General features: G+C 26.9%; 1 protein-coding gene across 1 annotated transcript in view; it reads right to left on the bottom strand.

Moving 5' to 3' along the window:
- Positions 1–22,050, bottom strand: part of LOC143233293 (uncharacterized) — a 65,598-nt gene that overhangs the window by 22,250 nt on the left and 21,298 nt on the right. Inside the window, exons 2-3 of the mRNA XM_076469424.1 lie at positions 20,701–20,906; positions 17,022–17,157 (exon numbers count right to left, since the gene is read on the bottom strand). Coding sequence (XP_076325539.1) covers positions 17,022–17,157; positions 20,701–20,906 — 342 coding nt within the window. The remainder of the gene's footprint in view (positions 1–17,021; positions 17,158–20,700; positions 20,907–22,050) is intronic.

The following is a 22,050-nucleotide window of genomic DNA, read 5'->3' on the forward strand; positions in this document are numbered from 1 at the left end:
TTGTTACATGTTAGTTGTCACTTGTTTTTTGTAAGTTGTTAATTGTTTTTGTTACTTGTTACATGTTAGTTGTTACTTGTTTTGTTACTTGTTACATGTTAGTTGTTATTTGTTTTTTGTTACTTGTTACATGTTAGTTGTCACTTGTTTTTTGTAAGTTGTTAATTGTTTTTGTTACTTGTTACATGTTAGTTGTTACTTGTTTTGTTACTTGTTACATGTTAGTTGTTACTTGTTTTTTGTTACTTGTTACATGTTAGTTGTTACTTGTTTTTGTTACTTGTTACATGTTAGTTGTTACTTGTTTTTCGTTACTTGTTACATGTTAGTTGTTATTTGTTTTTGTCACTTGTTACATGTCAGTTGTTAGTTGTTTTTTTACTTGTTACATGTTAGTTGTTATTTGTTTTTCGTTACTTGTTACATGTTAGTTGTTATTTGTTTTTCGTTACTTGTCACATGGTACTTTTTAATTGTTTTTGTTACTTATTTCTTTTCTTCTTTTTTGTTAGATGTTAGTTGTTATTTTTTTTTGTTAATTGTTACATGTTAGTTGTTACTTGTTTTGTTACTTGTTACATGTTAGTTGTTACTTGTTACATGTTAGTTGTTATTTGTTTTTTGTTACTTGTTACATGTTAGTTGTTATTTGTTTTTTGTTACTTGTTACATGTTAGTTGTTATTTGTTTTTTGTAAGTTGTTAATTGTTTTTGTTACTTGTTACTTGTTTTGTTACATGTTAGTTGTTAGTTGTTTTTGTCACTTGTTACATGTCAGTTGTTACTTGTTTTTTTACTTGTTACATGTTAGTTGTTATTTGTTTTTTGTTATTTGTTACATGTCAGTTGTTACTTGTTTTTTTATTTGTTACATGTTAGTTGTTATTTGTTTTTTGTTACTTGTTACATGTTAGTTGTTATTTGTTTTCGTTACTTGTTACATGTTAGTTGTTATTTGTTTTTGTTACTTGTTACATGTTAGTTGTTATTGTTTTTTTGTTAATTGTTACATGTTAGTTGTTACTTGTTTGTTGTTACTTGTTACATGTTAGTTGTTTTTTGTTTATTGTTACTTGTTACATGTTAGTTGTCACTTGTTTTTTGTAAGTTGTTAATTGTTTTTGTTACTTGTTACATGTTAGTTGTTACTTGTTTTGTTACTTGTTACATGTTAGTTGTTACTTGTTTTTTTTACTTGTTACATGTTAGTTGTTACTTGTTTTTTGTTACTTGTTACATGTTAGTTGTTACTTGTTTTTCGTTACTTGTTACATGTCAGTTGTTACTTGTTTTTTTACTTGTTACATGTTAGTTGTTTTTTGTTTATTGTTACTTGTTACATGTTAGTTGTTACTTGTTTACATGTTAGTTGTTATTTGTTTTTGTTACTTGTTACATGTTAGTTGTCACTTGTTTTTGTAAGTTGTTAATTGTTTTTTGTTACTTGTTACATGTTAGTTGTTACTTGTTTTGTTACTTGTTACATGTTAGTTGTTACTTGTTTTTGTTACTTGTTACATGTTAGTTGTTACTTGTTTTTTGTTACTTGTTACATGTTAGTTGTTACTTGTTTTTCGTTACTTGTTACATGTTAGTTGTTATTTGTTTTTGTCACTTGTTACATGTCAGTTGTTAGTTGTTTTTTTACTTGTTACATGTTAGTTGTTATTTGTTTTCGTTACTTGTTACATGTTAGTTGTTATTTGTTTTTCGTTACTTGTCACATGGTACTTTTTAATTGTTTTTGTTACTTATTTCTTCTTACTTCTTTTTGTTAGATGTTAGTTGTTATTTGTTTTTTGTTAATTGTTACATGTTAGTTGTTACTTGTTTTTGTTACTTGTTACATGTTAGTTGTTACTTGTTACATGTTAGTTGTTATTTGTTTTTTGTTACTTGTTACATGTTAGTTGTTATTTGTTTTTTGTTACTTGTTACATGTTAGTTGTTATTTGTTTTTGTTATTTGTTTGTTATTAATTGTTACATGTTACTTGTTATTTGTTTATTGTTACATGTTAGTTGTCACTTGTTTTTTGTAAGTTGTTAATTGTTTTTGTTACTTGTTACATGTTAGTTGTTACTTGTTTTGTTACTTGTTACATGTTAGTTGTTACTTGTTTTTTGTTACTTGTTACATGTTAGTTGTTACTTGTTTTTCGTTACTTGTTACATGTTAGTTGTTATTTGTTTTTGTCACTTGTTACATGTCAGTTGTTACTTGTTTTTTACTTGTTACTTGTTTGTTGTTACTTGTTTTTGTTACTTGTTTGTTGTTACTTGTTACACGTTAGTTGTTACTTGTTACATGTTAGTTGTCACTTGTTTTTTGTAAGTTGTTAATTGTTTTTGTTACTTGTTACATGTTAGTTGTTACTTGTTTTGTTACTTGTTACATGTTAGTTGTTATTTGTTTTTTGTTACTTGTTACATGTTAGTTGTTACTTGTTTTGTTACTTGTTACATGTTAGTTGTTATTTGTTTTTTGTTACTTGTTACATGTTAGTTGTTACTTGTTTTTTTTTGTAAGTTGTTAATTGTTTTGTTACTTGTTGTTACTTGTTTTTGTTACATGTTAGTTGTTAGTTGTTTTTTGTCAATTTGTTACATGTCAGTTGTTACTTGTTTTTTTACTTGTTACATGTTAGTTGTTATTTGTTTTTGTCACTTGTTACATGTCAGTTGTTACTTGTTTTTTTACTTGTTACATGTTAGTTGTTATTTGTTTTTTGTTACTTGTTACATGTTAGTTGTTATTTGTTTTTCGTTACTTGTTACATGTTAGTTGTTATTTGTTTTTCGTTACTTGTCACATGTTACTTGTTAATTGTTTTTGTTACTTGTTTCTTCTTCTTTTTGTTACATGTTAGTTGTTATTTGTTTTTTGTTACTTGTTACATGTTAGTTGTTATTTGTTTTTCGTTACTTGTCACATGTTACTTGTTAATTGTTTTTGTTACTTGTTTCTTCTTCTTTTTGTTACATGTTAGTTGTTATTTGTTTTTTGTTACTTGTTACATGTTAGTTGTTAGTTGTTTTTGTTACTTGTTTGTTGTTACTTGTTACATGTTAGTTGTTATTTGTTTATTGTTACTTGTTACATGTTAGTTGTCACTTGTTTTTTGTAAGATGTTAATTGTTTTTGATACTTGTTACATGTTAGTTGTTACTTGTTTTGTTACTTGTTACATGTTAGTTGTTACTTGTTTTTTGTTACTTGTTACATGTTAGTTGTTACTTGTTTTTCGTTACTTGTTACATGTTAGTTGTTATTTGTTTTTGTCACTTGTTACATGTCAGTTGTTAGTTGTTTTTTCACTTGTTACATGTTAGTTGTTATTTGTTTTTCGTTACTTGTTACATGTTAGTTGTTATTTGTTTTTCGTTACTTGTCACATGGTACTTGTTAATTGTTTTTGTTACTTGTTTCTTCTTACTTCTTTTTGTTAGATGTTAGTTGTTATTTGTTTTTTGTTAATTGTTACATGTTAGTTGTTATTTGTTTTTTGTTAATTGTTACATGTTAGTTGTTACTTGTTTTTGTTACTTGTTACATGTTAGTTGTTATTTGTTTTTTGTTACTTGTTACATGTTAGTTGTTACTTGTTTTTCGTTACTTGTTACATGTTAGTTGTTACTTGTTTTTTGTTACTTGTTACATGTTAGTTGTTATTTGTTTTTTGTTACTTGTTACATGTTAGTTGTTATTTGTTTTTGTTACTTGTTTGTTATTAATTGTTACATGTTAGTTGTTATTTGTTTATTGTTACATGTTACATGTTAGTTGTCACTTGTTTTTTGTAAGTTGTTAATTGTTTTTGTTACTTGTTACATGTTAGTTGTTACTTGTTTTGTTACTTGTTACATGTTAGTTGTTACTTGTTTTTCGTTACTTGTTACATGTTAGTTGTTATTTGTTTTTGTCACTTGTTACATGTCAGTTGTTACTAGTTATTTACTTGTTACTTGTTTGTTGTTACTTGTTTTTGTTACTTGTTTGTTGTTACTTGTTACATGTTAGTTGTCACTTGTTTTTTGTAAGTTGTTAATTGTTTTTGTTACTTGTTACATGTTAGTTGTTACTTGTTTTGTTACTTGTTACATGTTAGTTGTTATTTGTTTTTTGTTACTTGTTACATGTTAGTTGTTACTTGTTTTTTGTAAGTTGTTAATTGTTTTTGTTACTTGTTACATGTTAGTTGTTACTTGTTTTGTTACATGTTAGTTGTTACTTGTTTTGTTACATGTTAGTTGTTATTTGTTTTTGTCACTTGTTACATGTCAGTTGTTATTTGTTTTTCGTTACTTGTTACATGTTAGTTGTTATTTGTTTTCGTTACTTGTTACATGTTAGTTGTTATTTGTTTTTTGTTACTTGTTACATGTTAGTTGTTATTTGTTTTCGTTACTTGTTACATGTTACATGTTAGTTGTTATTTGTTTTCGTTACTTGTTACATGTTACTTGTTAATTATTTTGTTTTATTTGTTTCTTCTTCTTTTTTGTTACATGTTAGTTGTTATTTGTTTTTTGTTAATTGTTACATGTTAGTTGTTACTTGTTTTTGTTACTTGTTACATGTTAGTTGTTATTTGTTTTTTGTTACTTGTTACATGTTAGTTGTTACTTGTTTTTTGTTACTTGTTACATGTTAGTTGTCATTTGTTTTTTGGAAGTTGTTAATTGTTTTTGTTACTTGTTACATGTTAGTTGTTATTTGTTTTTTGTTACTTGTTACATGTTAGTTGTTACTTGTTTTTTGTAAGTTGTTAATTGTTTTTGTCATTTGTTTTATGTTAGTTGTTATTTGTTTTTGTCAGTTGTTACATGTTAGTTGTTACTTGTTTTTACTTGTTACATGTTAGTTGTTATTTGTTTTTGTTACTTGTTACATGCTAGTTGTTATTTGTTTTTCGTTACTTGTTACATGTTAGTTGTTATTTTTGTTTTGTTACTTTGTTACATGTTAGTTGTTATTTGTTTTTTGTTACTTGTTACATGTTAGTTGTTATTTGTTTTTTGTTACTTGTTACATGTTAGTTGTTATTTGTTTTTTGTTACTTGTTACATGTTAGTTGTTATTTGTTTTTGTTACTTGTTTGTTATTAATTGTTACATGTTAGTTGTTATTTGTTTATTGTTACATGTTACATGTTAGTTGTCACTTGTTTTTTGTAAGTTGTTAATTGTTTTTGTTACTTGTTACATGTTAGTTGTTACTTGTTTTGTTACTTGTTACATGTTAGTTGTTACTTGTTTTGTTACTTGTTACATGTTAGTTGTTACTTGTTTTTTGTTACTTGTTACATGTTAGTTGTTACTTGTTTTTCGTTACTTGTTAGATGTTAGTTGTTATTTGTTTTTGTCACTTGTTACATGCCAGTTGTTACTTGTTTTTTACTTGTTACTTGTTTGTTGTTACTTGTTTTTGTTACTTGTTTGTTGTTACTTGTTACACGTTAGTTGTTACTTGTTACATGTTAGTTGTCACTTGTTTTTTGTAAGTTGTTAATTGTTTTTGTTACTTGTTACATGTTAGTTGTTACTTGTTTTGTTACTTGTTACATGTTAGTTGTTACTTGTTTTGTTACTTGTTACATGCTAGTTGTTATTTGTTTTTTGTTACTTGTTACATGTTAGTTGTTACTTGTTTTTTGTAAGTTGTTAATTGTTTTTGTTACATGTTAGTTGTTACTTGTTTTGTTACATGTTAGTTGTTATTTGTTTTTGTCACTTGTTACATGTCAGTTGTTATTTGTTTTTCGTTACTTGTTACATGTTAGTTGTTAGTTGTTTTTGTTACTTGTTACATGTTAGTTGTTATTTGTTTTTTGTTACTTGTTACATGTTAGTTGTTATTTGTTTTTCGTTACTTGTTACATGTTAGTTGTTATTTGTTTTTCGTTACTTGTCACATGTTACTTGTTAATTATTTTTGTTACTTGTTTCTTCTTCTTTTTGTTACATGTTAGTTGTTATTTGTTTTTTGTTAATTGTTACATGTTAGTTGTTACTTGTTTTTGTTACTTGTTACATGTTAGTTGTTATTTGTTTTTTGTTACTTGTTACATGTTAGTTGTTACTTGTTTTTTGTTACTTGTTACATGTTAGTTGTCATTTGTTTTTTGGAAGTTGTTAATTGTTTTTGTTACTTGTTACATGTTAGTTGTTATTTGTTTTTGTCAGTTGTTACATGTCAGTTGTTACTTGTTTTTTACTTGTTACATGTTAGTTGTTATTTGTTTTGTTACTTGTTACATGTACTAGTTGTTATTTGTTTTTTCGTTACTTGTTACATGTTAGTTGTTATTTGTTTTTCGTTACTTGTTACATGTTAGTTGTTATTTGTTTTTTGTTACTTGTTACATGTTAGTTGTTATTTGTTTTTTGTTACTTGTTACATGTTAGTTGTTATTTGTTTTTTGTTACTTGTTACATGTTAGTTGTTAGTTGTTATTTGTTTATTGTTACTTGTTACATGTTAGTTGTCACTTGTTTTTTGTAAGTTGTTAATTGTTTTTGTTACTTGTTACATGTTAGTTGTTACTTGTTTTGTTACTTGTTACATGTTAGTTGTTACTTGATTTTTGTTACTTGTTACATGTTAGTTGTTACTTGATTTTCGTTACTTGTTACATGTTAGTTGTTATTTGTTTTTGTCACTTGTTACATGTCAGTTGTTACTTGTTATTTTACTTGTTACATGTTAGTTGTTATTTGTTTTTGTTACTTGTTTGTTGTTACTTTTTACACGTAAGTTGTTACTTGTTACATGTTAGTTGTTATTTGTTTTTGTTACTTGTTTGTTGTTACTTTTTACACGTTAGTTGTTACTTGTTACATGTTAGTTGTCACTTGTTTTTTGTAAGTTTTAATTGTTTTTTGTTACTTGTTACATGTTAGTTGTTACTTGTTTTGTTACTTGTTACATGTTAGTTGTTACTTGTTTTTGTAAGTTGTTAATTGTTTTTGTTACTTGTTACATGTTAGTTGTTACTTGTTTTGTTACATGTTAGTTGTTACTTGTTTTGTTACATGTTAGTTGTTATTTGTTTTTTGTTACTTGTTACATGTTAGTTGTTATTTGTTTTTTGTTACTTGTTACATGTTAGTTGTTATTTGTTTTTTGTTACTTGTTACATGTTAGTTGTTAGTTGTTATTTGTTTATTGTTACTTGTTACATGTTAGTTGTCACTTGTTTTTTGTAAGTTGTTAATTGTTTTTGTTACTTGTTACATGTTAGTTGTTACTTGTTTTGTTACTTGTTACATGTTAGTTGTTACTTGTTTTTTGTTACTTGTTACATGTTAGTTGTTACTTGATTTTCGTTACTTGTTACATGTTAGTTGTTATTTGTTTTTGTCACTTGTTACATGTCAGTTGTTACTTGTTATTTTACTTGTTACATGTTAGTTGTTATTTGTTTTTGTTACTTGTTTGTTGTTACTTTTTACACGTAAGTTGTTACTTGTTACATGTTAGTTGTTATTTGTTTTTGTTACTTGTTTGTTGTTACTTTTTACACGTTAGTTGTTACTTGTTACATGTTAGTTGTCACTTGTTTTTTGTAAGTTGTTAATTGTTTTTGTTACTTGTTACATGTTAGTTGTTACTTGTTTTGTTACTTGTTACATGTTAGTTGTTATTTGTTTTTTGTTACTTGTTACATGTTAGTTGTTAGTTGTTATTTGTTTATTGTTACTTGTTACATGTTAGTTGTCACTTGTTTTTTGTAAGTTGTTAATTGTTTTTGTTACTTGTTACATGTTAGTTGTTACTTGTTTTGTTACTTGTTACATGTTAGTTGTTACTTGTTTTTTGTTACTTGTTACATGTTAGTTGTTATTTGTTTTTTGTTACTTGTTACATGTTAGTTGTTATTTGTTTTTTGTTACTTGTTACATGTTAGTTGTTATTTGTTTTTGTTACTTGTTACATGTTAGTTGTTATTTGTTTTTTGTTACTTGTTACATGTTAGTTGTTAGTTGTTATTTGTTTATTGTTACTTGTTACATGTTAGTTGTCACTTGTTTTTTGTAAGTTGTTAATTGTTTTTGTTACTTGTTACATGTTAGTTGTTACTTGTTTTGTTACTTGTTACATGTTAGTTGTTACTTGTTTTTTGTTACTTGTTACATGTTAGTTGTTACTTGATTTTCGTTACTTGTTACATGTTAGTTGTTATTTGTTTTTGTCACTTGTTACATGTCAGTTGTTACTTGTTATTTTACTTGTTACATGTTAGTTGTTATTTGTTTTTGTTACTTGTTTGTTGTTTGTTTTTTTTTTTACACGTAAGTTGTTACTTGTTACATGTTAGTTGTTATTTGTTTTTGTTACTTGTTTGTTGTTACTTTTTACACGTTAGTTGTTACTTGTTACATGTTAGTTGTCACTTGTTTTTTGTAAGTTGTTAATTGTTTTTGTTACTTGTTACATGTTAGTTGTTACTTGTTTTGTTACTTGTTACATGTTAGTTGTTACTTGTTTTTTGTAAGTTGTTAATTGTTTTTGTTACTTGTTACATGTTAGTTGTTACTTGTTTTGTTACATGTTAGTTGTTACTTGTTTTGTTACATGTTAGTTGTTATTTGTTTTTGTCACTTGTTACATGCTAGTTGTTATTTGTTTTTCGTTACTTGTTACATGTTAGTTGTTAGTTGTTTTTTGTTACTTGTTACATGTTAGTTGTTATTTGTTTTTTGTTACTTGTTACATGTTAGTTGTTATTTGTTTTTCGTTACTTGTTACATGTTAGTTGTTATTTGTTTTTCGTTACTTGTCACATGTTACTTGTTAATTATTTTTGTTACTTGTTTCTTCTCCTTTTTGTTACATGTTAGTTGTTATTTGTTTTTTGTTAATTGTTACATGTTAGTTGTTATTTGTTTTTTGTTACTTGTTACATGTTAGTTGTTACTTGTTTTTTGTTGCTTGTTACATGTTAGTTGTTACTTGTTTTTTGTTACTTGTTACATGTTAGTTGTTACTTGTTTTGTTACTTGTTACATGTTAGTTGTTATTTGTTTTTTGTTACTTGTTACATGTTAGTTGTTACTTGTTTTTTGTAAGTTGTTAATTGTTTTTGTTACTTGTTACATGTTAGTTGTTACTTGTTTTGTTACATGTTAGTTGTTATTTGTTTTTGTCACTTGTTACATGTCAGTTGTTACTTGTTTTTTACTTGTTACATGTTAGTTGTTATTTGTTTTTGTTACTTGTTACATGCTAGTTGTTATTTGTTTTGTTACTTGTTACATGTTAGTTGTTATTTGTTTTTTGTTACTTGTTACATGTTAGTTGTTATTTGTTTTTTCGTTACTTGTCACGTGTTACTTGTTACTTCTTGCTTCTTTTTGTTACATGTTAGTTGTTATTTGTTTTTTTGTTAATTGTTACATGTTAGTTGTTGCTTGTTTTTGTTAATTGTTACATGTTAGTTGTTATTTGTTTTTGTTAATTGTTACATGTTAGTTGTTACTTGTTTTTCGTTACTTGTTACATGTTAGTTGTTACTTGTTTTTTGTTACTTGTTACATGTTAGTTGTTATTTGTTTATTGTTACTTGTTACATGTTAGTTGTCACTTGTTTTTTGTAAGTTGTTAATTGTTTTTGTTACTTGTTACATGTAAGTTGTTAATTGTTTTTGTTACTTGTTACATGTTAGTTGTTACTTGTTTTGTTACTTGTTACATGTTAGTTGTTAGTTGTTTTTTGTTACTTGTTACATGTTAGTTGTTAGTTGTTTTTTGTTACTTGTTACATGTTAGTTGTTAGTTGTTTTTTGTTACTTGTTACATGTTAGTTGTTACTTGTTTTGTTACATGTTAGTTGTTACTTGTTTTGTTACATGTTAGTTGTTATTTGTTTTCGTCACTTGTTACATGTCAGTTGTTACATGTTTTTTTACTTGTTAGATGCTAGTTGTTATTTGTTTTTCGTTACTTGTTACATGTTAGTTGTTATTTGTTTTTGTTACTTGTTACATGTTAGTTGTTATTTGTTTTTCGTTACTTGTTACATGTTAGTTGTTATTTGTTTTTTTTACTTGTTACATGCTAGTTGTTATTTGTTTTTGTTACTTGTTACATGTTAGTTGTTATTTGTTTTTTTGTTAATTGTTACATGTTAGTTGTTACGTGTTTTTGTTACTTGTTACATGTTAGTTGTTATTTGTTTTTTGTTACTTGTTACATGTTAGTTGTTACTTGTTTTTTGTTACTTGTTAGATGTTAGTTGTTACTTGTTACATGTTAGTTGTCACTTGTTTTTTGTAAGTTGTTAATTGTTTTTGTTACTTGTTACATGTTAGTTGTTACTTGTTTTATTACTTGTTACATGTTAGTTATTTGTTTTTTTGTTACTTGTTAATTGTTTTTGTTACTTGTTACATGTTAGTTGTTACTTGTTTTGTTACATGTTAGTTGTTATTTGTTTTTGTCACTTGTTGCATGTCAGTTGTTACTTGTTTTTTTACTTGTTACATGTTAGTTGTTACTTGTTTTTGTTACTTGTTACGTGTTAGTTGTTAGTTGTTTTTTGTTACTCGTTACATGTCAGTTGTTACTTGTTTTTTGTTACTCGTTACATGTCAGTTGTTACTTGTTTTTTGTTACTTGTTACATGTTAGTTGTTACTTGTTTTGTTACATGTTAGTTGTTATTTGTTTTTTGTTACTTGTTACATGTTAGTTGTTATTTGTTTTTTGTTACTTGTTACATGTTAGTTGTTATTTGTTTTTCGTTACTTGTTACATGTTAGTTGTTATTTGTTTTTCGTTACTTGTCACATGTTACTTTTTAATTATTTTTGTTACTTGTTTCTTCTTCTTTTTGTTACATGTTAGTTGTTATTTGTTTTTTGTTACTTGTTACATGTTAGTTGTTACTTGTTTTTTGTTACTTGTTACATGTTAGTTGTCATTTGTTTTTTGGAAGTTGTTAATTGTTTTTGTTACTTTTTACATGTTAGTTGTTATTTGTTTTTTGTTACTTGTTACATGTTAGTTGTTACTTGTTTTTTGTAAGTTGTTAATTGTTTTTGTCAGTTGTTACATGTCAGTTGTTACTTGTTTTTTTACTTGTTACATGTTAGTTGTTATTTGTTTTTGTTACTTGTTACATGCTAGTTGTTATTTGTTTTTCGTTACTTGTTACATGTTAGTTGTTATTTGTTTTTTTGTTACTTGTTACATGTTAGTTGTTATTTGTTTTTTGTTACTTGTTACATGATAGTTGTTATTTGTTTTTTGTTACTTGTTACATGTTAGTTGTTATTTGTTTTTTGTTACTTGTTACATGTTAGTTGTTAGTTGTTTTTGTTACTTGTTACATATTAGTTGTTAGTTGTTATTTGTTTATTGTTACTTGTTACATGTTAGTTGTTACTTGTTTTTTGTAAGTTGTTAATTGTTTTTGTTACTTGTTACTTGTTTTGTTACTTGTTACATGTTAGTTGTTACTTGTTTTTTGTTACTTGTTACATGTTAGTTGTTACTTGATTTTCGTTACTTGTTACATGTTAGTTGTTATTTGTTTTTGTCACTTGTTACATGTCAGTTGTTACTTGTTTTTTTACTTGTTACTTGTTTGTTGTTACTTTTTACACGTTAGTTGTTACTTGTTACATGTTAGTTGTTATTTGTTTTTGTTACTTGTTTGTTGTTACTTTTTACACGTTAGTTGTTACTTGTTACATGTTAGTTGTTATTTGTTTTTGTTACTTGTTTGTTGTTACTTTTTACTCGTTAGTTGTTACTTTTTACTCGTTAGTTGTCACTTGTTTTTTGTAAGTTGTTAATTGTTTTTGTTACTTGTTACATGTTAGTTGTTACTTGTTTTGTTACTTGTTACATGTTAGTTGTTTCTTGTTACTTGTTACATGTTAGTTGTTACTTGTTTTTTGTAAGTTGTTAATTGTTTTTGTTACTTGTTACATGTTAGTTGTTACTTGTTTTGTTACATATTAGTTGTTATTTGTTTTTCGTTACTTGTTACATGTTAATTGTTATTTGTTTTTGTTACTTGTTACATGTTAGTTGTTATTTGTTTTTTGTTACTTGTTACATGTTAGTTGTTATTTGTTTTTCGTTACTTGTTACATGTTAGTTGTTATTTGTTTTTCGTTACTTGTCACATGTTACTTGTTAATTATTTTGTTTCTTGGTTTCTTCTTCTTTTGTTACATGTTAGTTGTTATTTGGTTTTTTGTTAATTGTTACATGTTAGTTGTTACTTGTTTTTGTTACTTGTTACATGTTAGTTGTTATTTTTTTTTTTGTTACTTGTTACATGTTAGTTGTTACTTGTTTTTGTTACTTGTTACATGTTAGTTGTTACTTGTTTTTTTGTTACTTGTTACATGTTAGTTGTTACTTGTTTTGTTACTTGTTACATGTTAGTTGTTATTTTTTTTTGTTACTTGTTACATGTTAGTTGTTACTTGTTTTTTGTAAGTTGTTAATTGTTTTTGTTACTTGTTACATGTTAGTTGTTACTTGTTTTGTTACATGTTAGTTGTTTTTTGTTTTTGTCACTTGTTACATGTCAGTTGTTACTTGTTTTTTACTTGTTACATGTTAGTTGTTATTTGTTTTTGTTACTTGTTACATGCTAGTTGTTATTTGTTTTTCGTTACTTGTTACATGTTAGTTGTTATTTGTTTTTCGTTACTTGTTACATGTTAGTTGTTATTTGTTTTTGTTACTTGTTACATGCTAGTTGTTATTTGTTTTCGTTACTTGTTACATGTTAGTTGTTATTTGTTTTTTTGTTAATTGTTACATGTTTTTGTTACTTGTTACATGTTAGTTGTTATTTGTTTTTTGTTAATTGTTACATGTTAGTTGTTGCTTGTTTTTGTTAATTGTTACATGTTAGTTGTTATTTGTTTTTTGTTAATTGTTACATGTTAGTTGTTACTTGTTTTTCGTTACTTGTTACATGTTAGTTGTTACTTGTTTTTTGTTACTTGTTACATGTTAGTTGTCACTTGTTTTTTGTAAGTTGTTAATTGTTTTTGTTACTTGTTACATGTAAGTTGTTAATTGTTTTTGTTACTTGTTACATGTTAGTTGTTATTTGTTTTTTGTTACTTGTTACATGTTAGTTGTTACTTGTTTTTTGTAAGTTGTTAATTGTTTTTGTTACTTGTTACATGTTAGTTGTTACTTGTTTTGTTACATGTTAGTTGTTATTTGTTTTCGTCACTTGTTACATGTCAGTTGTTACATGTTTTTTTACTTGTTACATGCTAGTTGTTATTTGTTTTTCGTTACTTGTTACATGTTAGTTGTTATTTGTTTTTTGTTACTTGTTACATGTTAGTTGTTATTTGTTTTTCGTTACTTGTTACATGTTAGTTGTTATTTGTTTTTGTTACTTGTTATTATGTTAGTTGTTATTATGTTTTTTGTTACTTGTTACATGTTAGTTGTTATTTGTTTTTGTTACTTGTTACATGTTAGTTGTTATTTGTTTTTTTTGTTAATTGTTACATGTTAGTTGTTACTTGTTTTTGTTACTTGTTACATGTTAGTTGTTATTTGTTTTTTTGTTACTTGTTACATGTTAGTTGTTACTTGTTTTTGTTACTTGTTACATGTTAGTTGTTACTTGTTTTGTTACTTGTTACATGTTAGTTGTTATTTGTTTTTTGTTACTTGTTACATGTTAGTTGTTACTTGTTTTTTGTAAGTTGTTAATTGTTTTTGTTACTTGTTACATGTTAGTTGTTACTTGTTTTGTTACATGTTAGTTGTTATTTGTTTTTGTCACTTGTTACATGTCAGTTGTTACTTGTTTTTTACTTGTTACATGTTAGTTGTTATTTGTTTTTGTTACTTGTTACATGTTAGTTGTTATTTGTTTTCGTTACTTGTTACATGTTAGTTGTTATTTGTTTTTCGTTACTTGTTACATGTTAGTTGTTATTTGTTTTTTGTTACTTGTTACATGTTAGTTGTTATTTGTTTTTTGTTACTTGTTACATGTTAGTTGTTATTTTTTTTTTTGTTAATTGTTACATGTTTTTGTTACTTGTTACATGTTAGTTGTTATTTGTTTTTTGTTAATTGTTACATGTTAGTTGTTGCTTGTTTTTGTTAATTGTTACATGTTAGTTGTTATTTGTTTTTTGTTAATTGTTACATGTTAGGGTTTACTTGTTTTTCGTTACTTGTTACATGTTAGTTGTTACTTGTTTTTTGTTACTTGTTACATGTTAGTTGTTATTTGTTTTTGTTACTTGTTTGTTGTTACTTGTTACATGTTAGTTGTTATTTGTTTATTGTTACTTGTTACATGTTAGTTGTCACTTGTTTTTTGTAAGTTGTTAATTGTTACATGTAAGTTGTTAATTGTTTTTGTTACTTGTTACATGTTAGTTGTTACTTGTTTTGTTACTTGTTACATGTTAGTTGTTATTTGTTTTTTGTTACTTGTTACATGTTAGTTGTTACTTGTTTTTTGTAAGTTGTTAATTGTTTTTGTTACTTGTTACATGTTAGTTGTTACTTGTTTTGTTACATGTTAGTTGTTATTTGTTTTCGTCACTTGTTACATGTCAGTTGTTACTTGTTTTTTACTTGTTACATGATAGTTGTTATTTGTTTTTGTTACTTGTTACATGCTAGTTGTTATTTGTTTTTCGTTACTTGTTACATGTTAGTTGTTATTTGTTTTTCGTTACTTGTTACATGTTAGTTGTTATTTGTTTTTGTTACTTGTTACATGCTAGTTGTTATTTGTTTTTGTTACTTGTTACATGTTAGTTGTTATTTGTTTTTTGTTAATTGTTACATGTTTTTGTTACTTGTTACATGTTAGTTGTTATTTGTTTTTTGTTAATTGTTACATGTTAGTTGTTGCTTGTTTTTGTTAATTGTTACATGTTAGTTGTTACTTGTTTTTCGTTACTTGTTACATGTTACTTGTTACTTGTTTTTTGTTACTTGTTACATGTTAGTTGTTATTTGTTTTTGTTACTTGTTTGTTGTTACTTGTTACATGTTAGTTGTTATTTGTTTATTGTTACTTGTTACATGTTAGTTGTCACTTGTTTTTTGTAAGTTGTTAATTGTTTTTGTTACTTGTTACATGTAAGTTGTTAATTGTTTTTGTTACTTGTTACATGTTAGTTGTTACTTGTTTTGTTACTTGTTACATGTTAGTTGTTATTTGTTTTTTGTTACTTGTTACATGTTAGTTGTTACTTGTTTTTTGTAAGTTGTTAATTGTTTTTGTTACTTGTTACATGTTAGTTGTTACTTGTTTTGTTACATGTTAGTTGTTATTTGTTTTCGTCACTTGTTACATGTCAGTTGTTACATGTTTTTTTACTTGTTACATGCTAGTTGTTATTTGTTTTTCGTTACTTGTTACATGTTAGTTGTTATTTGTTTTTGTTACTTGTTACATGTTAGTTGTTATTTGTTTTTCGTTACTTGTTACATGTTAGTTGTTATTTGTTTTTTGTTACTTGTTACATGTTAGTTGTTATTTGTTTTCGTTACTTGTTACATGTTAGTTGTTATTTGTTTTTGTTACTTGTTACATGTTAGTTGTTATTTGTTTTTTGTTAATTGTTACATGTTAGTTGTTACTTGTTTTTGTTACTTGTTACATGTTAGTTGTTATTTGTTTTTTGTTACTTGTTACATGTTAGTTGTTACTTGTTTTTTGTTACTTGTTAGATGTTAGTTCTTACTAGTGACATGTTAGTTGTCACTTGTTTTTTGTAAGTTGTTAATTGTTTTTGTTACTTGTTACATGTTAGTTGTTACTTGTTTTATTACTTGTTACATGTTAGTTGTTATTTGTTTTTTTGTTACTTGTTAATTGTTTTTGTTACTTGTTACATGTTAGTTGTTACTTGTTTTGTTACATGTTAGTTGTTATTTGTTTTTGTCACTTGTTACATGTCAGTTGTTACTTGTTTTTTTACTTGTTACATGTTAGTTGTTACTTGTTTTTGTTACTTGTTACGTGTTAGTTGTTAGTTGTTTTTTGTTACTTGTTACATGTCAGTTGTTACTTGTTACATGTTAGTTGTTACTTGTTTTGTTACATGTTAGTTGTTATTTGTTTTTTGTTACTTGTTACATGTTAGTTGTTAGTTGTTTTTTGTTACTTGTTAATTATTACTTGCTACTTGTAACTTGTTACTTTAAAAGTGTTCAAACAAGGTGGATAGATAAACATAAATATAAAATCAACCGAAGAAACATCACAGTTCATGGATTATAAATAACCAAATACACACAAAGTTAATACGTTTCATGACGTGCTTAGCCCTAAACTTTTACTTACACTGTTTACCGTGAACATGGGCATGATAAATTAGAAACACTTAAAAGACATAATCAACAGGATGTTTGCTTCATATATTGCCTGTCTGTAAAACTTCACTTGTTTATAATGGTAGAAATTCATATGTAGATACATTATTTTAGTTTAGTTAGGCAAGAAGTATTCATTCAATTTAACCTCTGAGTCTTCAGAATAGAAGCTTCTCACCAGATATAAAATTGTAAATCCTATGGTATGTAACAACTATTGACTGTCATTACATTTCTGTGGACAACAATTGATATTGATAGTAGTAATGTTGTACTTCTTATTAGTAACTGTCATTAAATCTCTGTGGACAACATTCGATATTGATAGTAGTAATGTTGTACTTCTTACTATTAACTGTCATTACATGCCTGTGGACCACATTTGGTATTTATAGTAGTAATGTTGTACTTCTTACTGTTAACTGTCATTACATTTTGGTGGACACCATTCAATATTTATAGTAGTAATGTTGTACTTCTTACTATTAACTGTCATTACATGCCTGTGGACCACATTTGGTATTTATAGTAGTAATGTTGTACTTCTTACTATTAACTGTCATTACATGCCTGTGGACCACATTTGGTATTTATAGTAGTAATGTTGTACTTCTTACTATTAACTGTTATTACATGCCTGTGGACAACATTTGGTATTTATAGTAGTAATGTTGTACTTCTTACCACTAACTTTCATTGCTTTTTCTGTGGACACTGTCCTGAAAGATGGAGCATCAGCTGACACCTCGCACCTGTATCTTCCTCCAGTCGACATCTGTACATCTTGAATGAACACCACATCCTTATTGGAACGAGTAAACTGCGATAGACATTGTCTCATATTATTACAGCTCACACTCAACATAGTAGTAAATATTGTTGTTTAAGGTAGACTGTTCACACTCAACATAATAGTAAATATTGTTGTTTAAGGTAGACTGTTCACACTCAACATTGTAGTTCATGTTGTTGTTTAAGGTAGACTCTTCACACTCAACATAGTAGTTCATGTTGTTGTTTAAGGTAGACTGTTCACACTCAACATTGTAGTTCATGTTGTTGTTTAAAGTAAAGTGTTCACACTCAACATTGTAGTTCATGTTGTTGTTTAAGGTAGACTGTTCACACTCAACATAGTAGTAAATATTGTTGTTTAAGGTAGACTGATCACACTCAACATAGTAGTTCATGTTGTTGTTTAAAGTAAAGTGTTCACACTCAACATTGTAGTTCATGTTGTTGTTTAAAGTAAAGTGTTCACACTCAACATAGTAGTTCATGTTGTTGTTTAAGGTAGACTGTTCACACTCAACATTGTAGTTCATGTTGTTGTTTAAGGTAGACTGTTCACACTCAACATAGTAGTAAATATTGTTGTTTAAGGTAGACTGTTCACACTCAACATAGTAGTTCATGTTGTTGTTTAAAGTAAAGTGTTCACACTCAACATTGTTGTTCATGTTGTTGTTTAAGGTAGACAGTTCACACTCAACATAGTAGTAAATATTGTTGTTTAAGGTAGACTGTTCACACTCAACATAGTAGTAGATGTTGTTGTTTAAGGTAGACTGTTCACACTCAACATAGTAGTAAATATTGTTGTTTAAGGTAGACTGTTCACACTCAACATAGTAGTTCATGTTGTTGTTTAAAGTAAAGTGTTCACACTCAACATTGTTGTTCATGTTGTTGTTTAAGGTAGACTGTTCACACTCAACATAGTAGTTCATGTTGTTGTTTAAAGTAAAGTGTTCACACTCAACATTGTTGTTCATTTTGTTGTTTAAGGTAGACTGTTCACACTCAACATAGTAGTAAATATTGTTGTTTAAGGTAGACTGTTCACACTCAACATAGTAGTAAATATTGTTGTTTAAGGTAGACTGATCACACTCAACATAGTAGTTCATGTTGTTGTTTAAAGTAAAGTGTTCACACTCAACATAGTAGTTCATGTTGTTGTTTGAAGTAAAGTGTTCACACTCAACATTGTTGTTCATGTTGTTGTTTAAGGTAGACAGTTCACACTCAACATAGTACTAAATATTGTTGTTTAAGGTAGACTGTTCACACTCAACATAGTAGTTCATGTTGTTGTTTAAGGTAAACTGTTCACACTCAACATAGTAGTAGATGTTGCTGTTTAAGGTAGACTGTTCACACTCAACATAGTAGTAGATGTTGTTGTTTAAGGTAGACTGTTCACACTCAACATAGTAGTAAATATTGTTGTTTAAGGTAGACTGTTCACACTCAACATAGTAGTTCATGTTGTTGTTTAAAGTAAAGTGTTCACACTCAACATTGTTGTTCATGTTGTTGTTTAAGGTAGACTGTTCACACTCAACATTGTTGTTCATGTTGTTGTTTAAGGTAGACTGTTCACACTCAACATAGTAGTTCATGTTGTTGTTTAAAGTAAAGTGTTCACACTCAACATAGTAGTTCATGTTGTTGTTTAAGGTAAACTGTTCACACTCAACATAGTAGTAGATGTTGCTGTTTAAGGTAGACTGTTCACACTCAACATAGTAGTAGATGTTGCTGTTTAACGTAGACTGTTCACACTCAACATAGTAGTAGATGTTGCTGTTTAAGGTAGACTGTTCACACTCAACATAGTAGTAGATGTTGCTGTTTAAGGTAGACTGTTCACACTCAACATTGTAGTAGATGTTGCTGTTTAAGGTAAAGAGTTCACACTCAACATAGTAGTAGATGAGGCTGTTTAAGGTAGACTTTTCACACTCAACATAGTAGTAGATGTTGCTGTTTAAGGTAGACTGTTCACACTCAACATAGTAGTAGATGTTGCTGTTTAAGGTAAAGAGTTCACACTCAACATAGTAGTAGATGAGGCTGTTTAAGGTAGACTTTTCACACTCAACATAGTATTAGATGTTGCTGTTTAAGGTAGACTGTTCACACTCAACATTGTAGTAGATGTTGCTGTTTAAGGTAGACTGTTCACACTCAACATAGTAGTAGATGTTGCTGTTTAAGGTAGACTGTTCACACTCAACATTGTAGTTCAAGTTTCTGTTTTAGGTAAAGTGTTCACACTCACCATACTGCTGTTTAAGGTAATGTGTTCAGGTTAAAAATAGTAGTGAACATTCCAACTTATTATAATTTCACCAACTAGCTCCTTTCAATTGTGAGTTTCTGACTTCTATACATCACAATAGGTTTACCTTGACTACCTATAATTAAACGCATTGTTTTTTATAAAGTTATAAAATATATGCTTTTACTAATATGGTAAGTTATTTTGCTAAGTCATCGACAGGATATGTCTCTCTATTCATGTGTAATGGTGCACTATAGTTAAGAATGCTTTACTGCACGTATTTCTTTGTCGTACGATATAAAACACTAAATTTTCTGATTCGTGTTTTAGCCAAAATAATATATTTTTAGTTTTTTAATTTTTCGCAAAGCTACTCGAGGGTTATCTGCGCCGGTTAACCTTAATTTAGAAGTTACATACTAGAGAGAAGACAGCTGTTCACCGTCAATTTGGTTACTAATCTTTCGCAACGAACATTGGGATTGGTCATCACTTTATGACATCCCACAGACAAGCATATTTCATTTGCAAGACTGGAACTCCCAGCATGCGAATAAATTCCATGACCGACAGACCATGTCAAGGCACGCCCGGATAATGCATTTATTAAATGTTTATACAATAATAAAATCAACTGCTTTTTAGTTCTGAGTTTGGTTTTCATACGAATTACGTTGGTTAACAGAACATATTAACCACAATACGTCTACGAACAAATAAGTTGTCCTTTGAGTGGATCAGTGATTGAAAAACTTCATAAAAATATATTTTGTAAAAATGATAACCAAACTTTACGATGAGTGAGCGATAGATGTGTTTTGTTAATATAACTATTATTCTTCGAGTTTATTTATTTTTCAACAACAGGTTATTTGTCTGTCTACTAAAGAGAATCGAACCTCGGATTGTAGTGTTGTAAATCCATAAACTTATCGCAGACCCATCAGAGAATTGTTACGGTTGTTATTCATCAACACAATATGTGTATGATTTATAGTTAATTATATTTACTTATATTTATATTCAATAAGTTGTTCTTACTTCAGCCACCTTTTGATCAGTTTTAAAACTATTATGATAGCGACAGTTTTTATTCAAAAACATATAATCAGACCGTTATACACAAAACTTGGGAATTGCTTGAACGAAAACAATACTGTTCACTTATATCGTTAAAGAAAGCGATACGACATATTTTATCTCCCCTAAGTTTATTCATATCAAAAGCGAATAATGGATGACGTAGGCTCTAATGTTTTTTACTCCAGAAGTAATTTCTGACGTCATACTTACGTCGATATTAATGCCATCTAACGGAAAGAACTGTCTCTGTGGCAGCTCCTTGGGTACATAACGGAAGAATTCAAGGTCGTCCTTGTACCACTTCACAGAATAAAGGTTGTCTTCTTCCAAATCGTACATACAACTAAGTGTCACTTCTCCAGCCAATCGAACGTTTTCAGGAATGTCAAGCTTTATTATTCGAAGACCACTCGAAACTTAAACGATGAAAAAAACCTCTCAGCTTCAAAAAACAGGCGCAAAACAATTGTTTCTTAAACTGTAAAGTTATAAACATAGTGAGAATGTTCTTATATAAACATAATATAAATACTGTTGATACGTACAGTTATAGATACAGTAAGGATGTTCTTATATAAACATAATATAAATACTATTGATACGTACAGTTATAGATACAGTAAGGATGTTCTTATATAAACGTTAGATAAATATTATTCATACGTACAGTTATAGAGATAGTAAGAATGTTCTTATATAAACGTTAGATAAATACTATTGATACGTACAGTTAAAGAGATAGTACGAATGTTCTTAAATATAAACATTAGATAAATACTATTGATACGTACAGTTATAGATATAGTAAGGATGTTCTTATATAAACATTAGATAAATACTATTGATACGTACAGTTATAGAGATAGTAAGAATGTCTTTATATAAACATTATATAAATACTATTGATACGTACAGTTATAGAGAAAGTAAGAATGTTCTCATATAAAGGTTAGATAAATACTATTCATACGTACAGTTATAGATATAGTAAGAATGTTCTTATATAAACATTAGATAAATACTATTGATACGTACAGTTATAGAGATAGTAAGAATGTTCTTATATGAACATTATATAAATACTATTGATACGTACAGTTATAGAGATAGTAAGAATGTTCTTATATAAACATTAGATAAATACTATTGATACGTACAGTTATAGAGATAGTAAGAATTTTCTTATATAAACATTATATAAATACTATTGATACGTACAGTTATAGAGAAAGTAAGAATGTTCTTATATAAAGGTTAGATAAATACTATTCATACGTACAGTTATAGATATAGTAAGAATGTTCTTATATAAACATTAGATAAATACTATTGATACGTACAGTTATAGAGATAGTAAGAATGTTCTTATATGAACATTATATAAATACTATTGATACGTACAGTTATAGAGATAGTAAGAATGTTCTTATATAAACATTAGATAAATACTATTGATACGTACAGTTATAGAGATAGTAAGAATGTCTTTATATAAACATTATATAAATACTATTGATACGTACAGTTATAGATATAATAAGAATATTCTTATATAAACAT

Source organism: Tachypleus tridentatus, chromosome 12 (assembly GCF_004210375.1).
Source record: "Tachypleus tridentatus isolate NWPU-2018 chromosome 12, ASM421037v1, whole genome shotgun sequence".
In the NCBI taxonomy this organism is placed as follows: domain Eukaryota; kingdom Metazoa; phylum Arthropoda; class Merostomata; order Xiphosura; family Limulidae; genus Tachypleus; species Tachypleus tridentatus.